The sequence below is a fragment of the Papaver somniferum genome, chromosome 9 (assembly GCF_003573695.1).
Source record: "Papaver somniferum cultivar HN1 chromosome 9, ASM357369v1, whole genome shotgun sequence".
Classification (NCBI taxonomy): Eukaryota; Viridiplantae; Streptophyta; class Magnoliopsida; order Ranunculales; family Papaveraceae; genus Papaver; species Papaver somniferum.
Genome location: NC_039366.1, coordinates 140,572,942 through 140,577,825, shown reverse-complemented (window position 1 = coordinate 140,577,825; position 4,884 = coordinate 140,572,942). Strand labels below are relative to the sequence as shown.

The following is a 4,884-nucleotide window of genomic DNA, read 5'->3' as shown; positions in this document are numbered from 1 at the left end:
GTTATGCAGATGCATAACTTGTTATGTGGCACAAAAAAAAAAGTGCATAACCAGTTATGCAGATGCATAAGACATTATGCAGTACAGAACAATGTGCATAACTAGTTATGCAGATGCATCAAAGGTTATGCTTATCATAAATCACTGCAGATGCAAAGAAAATGTGCATAACTAGTTATGCAGTACAAAGAAAATGTGCATAACCAGTTATGCAGATGCATAACTTGTTATGTAGCACAAGTAAAATAAATGTGCATAACCAGTTATGCAGATGCATAAGACATTGTGCGGTACAAAACAATGTGCATCAAAGGTTATGCTTATCATAAATCACTGCAGATGCAAAAAAAATATGCATAACTAGATATGCAGTACAAAGAAAATTTGCATAACAAGTTATGCAATACAAAAAAAATATGCATAACATCTTATGCATGTGCAATCAAAGACAACAAAAACTCAAAATCCCCAGATTTAAATCGCAGATTTTGAAACAGAAACCCTAGTTTTATTGAGAAGATTATTCAGAAAAGGATTTGGGAAAAGATTTGACAAAGAAAAAATCCAAATGTTAAAAACGAAGAATCGGAGTTCACCATTATTTTCTTCTCGCTTCTCTCTGTTCGTCGCTCGAAGAAAAGGGTAGTTTGGCCTTTTAAAAACTGAGAAGTAGAATTTCATAAATTATGGGTCTGCTACGAATTTTTGACGGGAAAATAGATGCGCGCCTGAACTTTTCTGTCCGTGGGTTTGACAGTGGAAAAATCTGGGAGAATGAGTCTCCCTTTAGTTTTCACTTAAACAATCTCCGTCAAGTCTGAAGTTAGTTTGTCTTTCTCTTCTTTTCCAGCATCACTCGGAGCCCACATGCTTTTTTTACTCAGACTAGTAGGGGAAAATAAAACCTCAACTCTGAGAAATTGTGTTCCAGGGTTCTTTGTTTGTTCCTGAGTAGATATTTTACAAACACACACTCTTGCTCACTCTCTCTCTCTCCTTCTCGTTCTTGTTCTTCTTCTTCACTTTCTCTTTCTCTCTCAATCACACAAGTAACAATCCAAAAACCCAAACAGAAAAAACCAACAAGAGAGATGGGGAAGCTTGTCTGCAACCACTAAATTAAAGCCCCTTACCTTGGACAATCACCTGATATTGTCTACCCTTCTGTAACTCTTCTTACAGGTACACACTTTTTTCTGTAGATGCATTTATTAGTGTTCCTTTCTAAAATTAAATTAAAATATAAGCTCACTTTTAAGGTTTCCTAATTAGGTATATTATTGTTTGGTTTTGACATGAATGAACAGGTCCAGAACTAATGATTTAAGGTGATGGAATTACACATATTGGTGCATTTGGGTTGTTTAGATTATTAGAATCACAAGCGTTTTAGGTTTGTTTGATTTAAAATGGCAACACGTTTACCTTGTTTCACATTTTGTGATACTAGAAATTCACTGGGAGTTTCAGCTGTCCATGGAGGTAGATGTTTAACTGATAATCGTTTGGATAGAGTTCACCTCTTGAAGATGTTTGATGAAAGTACTGGGATTGTTTGCCATGGACAGAAGTTTGCTTCAAATTTCTCTGATTTTAAATGTATGGCAAGTTCAAACAATGTTAATTCGCATCAGAATAAAGATCATTTCTTGAGTCTGCATCCTGAGGTTTCGATGCTCAGAGGAAGTGAGAGAAATGACAAGGTCAGCAGTCCAACAAAAGAGAGTTCAGGTGTAAGTGTCACTGATAGCTTAATGGATTCGTCTGTTTCAAAGAACTATGGTGAAGCTAAGATTAAAGTTATTGGTGTTGGAGGTGGTGGTTCAAATGCTGTTAACAGAATGATTGAGAGTTCGATGGAAGGTGTGGAGTTTTGGATTGTCAACACAGATGTTCAAGCCATGAGGATGTCACCAGTTGTTCCAGGGAACCGATTGCAAATCGGTCAGGAGCTAACGAGGGGACTTGGCGCTGGTGGGAATCCTGATGTGGGTACAAATTCTGCCAAGGAAAGCAAAGAAGTGATAGAAGAAGCGGTCTATGGTGCTGACATGGTTTTCGTTACTGTAAGTTGAGCATGTATTCTTAATAACTCATTTCTAGTCAATTCAAGCGAAAGTAGGATGCATGTCGTTCAGTTTTCCTTCAATGCGCGAACCTGCTTAGAGCTTTCGGCATTAGATTAGTCTAATTTTGTTGGCTGGAATACCATATCAATGTGAAATCAATTAGTGTTCTATATGTCGATATGTAAGCCTATTTAAAAATGCACGAACTTCAAGCTAAGTTCTCGCAGGATAATAGCAGGGAAAATAGTACCCTCATGTCGATATACTTAGCTCCAGTGTGTTGTGTTGTTGATATCTGTCCCAAACTGAAGAACCTTTCAGTTGCATCTGGGGGTAGGATTCATGGAACCAAAAGTGTTGCCGCTGAGCCAATCTCTGAGTTGTTTGACCTTTCTCATGTTTGTTCTGTGTTTCCTTTCCTAATCTACTCATTGCAGGCTGGAATGGGTGGCGGAACTGGCACAGGTGCTGCTCCAGTAATTGCAGGCATCGCAAAGGCAATGGGTGTACTGACTGTCGGTATTGTTACAACCCCTTTCTCCTTTGAGGGACGTAGACGGGCGGTTCAGGCACAAGAAGGAATTGCCGCTTTGAGAGACAATGTCGACACACTAATTGTCATCCCTAATGACAAGCTGTTAACTGCTGTTTCCCAATCTACCCCTGTAACTGAAGCTTTTAACTTGGCTGATGATATACTTCGACAAGGAGTTCGTGGTATTTCTGATATAATTACGGTAGGGAAGGCCCTGAGAATATTATTTTAACAAGAATTTCATATCAGCTTTAATATATTTGTAGTCTGCGCATGGATGTTCCATTATAGACTGTCCATAGTGACCAAGTATCTATAATCTGTAAACTGAGATTCCGTAACTTTCATACCTTTTTTGTAATCATTCGGAGTTGGTATCTGTTATGCCCTGATCAAAAAAGAGTTACCTTTTCTCAGGTCCCAGGTCTCGTTAATGTTGATTTTGCTGATGTTCGGGCTATTATGGCCAATGCAGGCTCCTCTCTTATGGGCATAGGAACTGCAACAGGTAATTTCTAGCAGCTACTTATCCTCTCATATAAGCTTCATTCATAAATTCTATATTCTTATGCATCATCCATTGCTTCAAAGTTCAAATCAAGCTGGGAAAGGCTTTCTTTGATCCAAAATCTCCATTAGCGCCATCACACTTTCTTCTTATTCCAATATAGATGTACAGTTTCAAACTTGTATTCTGTGACGAGTGCAATAATCATCTTATCAACATATTTTTCTCTATGATTTTCCTTGGTAGGCAAGACAAGGGCAAGAGATGCTGCGCTGAATGCCATCCAATCACCTTTATTGGACATCGGCATCGAAAGAGCGACCGGAATTGTATGGAACATTACGGGAGGAAGTGATTTAACTTTGTTTGAGGTGCATCTATAAACTATGGCTTAAAACACATGTTACTACTACTCATCTCCTTCTTTGCTTCTGCTGGCCATTAAATGCAGCATGAGGTGCTTGTTTGGTTTTTTTTTTCAGTATTGAATTACTCTTTCCTGAATTTTCTACTTAAACTGAATTTGTGCAGGTAAATGCTGCCGCGGAGGTGATATATGACCTTGTAGATCCAAGTGCAAACTTAATATTTGGAGCAGTGGTAGATCCATCACTTAGTGGTCAAGTAAGTTTTTTTGGCCCTCAAAGCTATCTTGTATTCAAACTTTTGACATTGTTCCATCCTTTTCTGTTAGTCATGAGAAATAAGCTGGGTGATATCTGAGATTTCCATTCAAGCATTCAAACCATCTGTGGTCTCTTTCCCTCACCTACTTGTCCAATAACTTTGGTCTGCAACAATGCTATTTTACCTTGAATCATAAATTAAAAAAATAAGCAACACTTTGGATTGCTCCACTCTCAGGTCAGCATAACTCTGATAGCCACCGGATTCAAACGCCAGGAGGAAACCGAAGGAAGATCACTCCAGGTACTTCTCTCATTCCTATCTCTTATCTCTCCACATTTTTCTCCTTCCCATTTCTATCTCTACATATGTATGTATTGTCCTATATATATCTAACTCACTTTTGTCTGCGTTAAATGCAGGGAAGTCAGCTAACACAAGGAGATAATAACCTCAGATATAACAGACGACCTTCTTCTTCCTTTACTGAAGGTGGAGTGGTGGAGATTCCCGAGTTCTTAAAGAAGAAAGGCCGCTCAAGATTTCCTAGGGATTGATGTACTTCGTTTTGTGTAATATATTTTCATTGGTCGTTTTATGCTTCCCCACGTGCTTCTTTTTCAGTTGCTGACCATGAGTTATCTAATGCATAATCCTGTTTAAAAGGATCTCTCTGGATCCAAGTTTGCAATGAAAAATGAATTCGATTGATTTGGTGAAAGTTATTTGGTTTATCTGATGTTTTTGCAACACTTCCAAGTAAAAGTACGCCTGAATATATCTGCTGGTTGATTCAAAGTTGAAATATAAACAACCCGTAAACGCTTGGACTGAACGTATTCATGCACAAAATTATAATCAATAGCTAAATGTTTCATTCTGCTATGAAACACAGGATTGGAAGACAATGCGATGGACCCTTTATTGTCACAAGCTATTTCAGGTTTAGGGGCAGATGGTAAGAAAACATGAAGGTCCTTAAGAATCTGACATAACCATAACACCTCCGCAACTGTGGAAGCCGAAGATCTGTACTCTGCTTCAATAGAACTTCTAGAAACAATTGGTTGTTTCTTGGAGGACCAGGATATAGGGTTGTGTAACACCCCGTGTTTTTAGCATGGCGCATGCTGAAAGATGCGCCT

The 4,884-nt window shown here is 38.5% G+C and overlaps 1 protein-coding gene across 1 annotated transcript; it reads left to right on the top strand.

The window, feature by feature from the left end:
* Nucleotides 1-926: 926 nt before the first annotated feature.
* LOC113310115 (cell division protein FtsZ homolog 2-1, chloroplastic-like) lies at nucleotides 927-4,473 on the top strand. Its single transcript, XM_026558691.1, has 8 exons — nucleotides 927-1,182; nucleotides 1,308-2,066; nucleotides 2,507-2,806; nucleotides 3,022-3,112; nucleotides 3,359-3,483; nucleotides 3,644-3,736; nucleotides 3,977-4,042; nucleotides 4,162-4,473. Exons 2-8 carry the CDS (start codon nucleotides 1,410-1,412, stop codon nucleotides 4,294-4,296), a joined length of 1,467 nt encoding a protein of 488 aa, XP_026414476.1. The 5' UTR covers nucleotides 927-1,182; nucleotides 1,308-1,409; the 3' UTR covers nucleotides 4,297-4,473.
* The last annotated feature ends 411 nt before the right edge of the window (nucleotides 4,474-4,884 follow it).

What these genes read in the sequence shown, in the direction of transcription:
- LOC113310115 (XM_026558691.1), top strand. Translation starts at nt 1,410, where the DNA reads ATGGCAACACGTTTACCTTGTTTCACATTTTGTGATACTAGAAATTCA. An exon ending in GTATTTCTGATATAATTACG is followed by an intron (nt 2,807 to 3,021) that starts GTAGGGAAGGCC and finishes ACCTTTTCTCAG; the next exon opens with GTCCCAGGTCTCGTTAATGT. An exon ending in GTGATTTAACTTTGTTTGAG is followed by an intron (nt 3,484 to 3,643) that starts GTGCATCTATAA and finishes GAATTTGTGCAG; the next exon opens with GTAAATGCTGCCGCGGAGGT.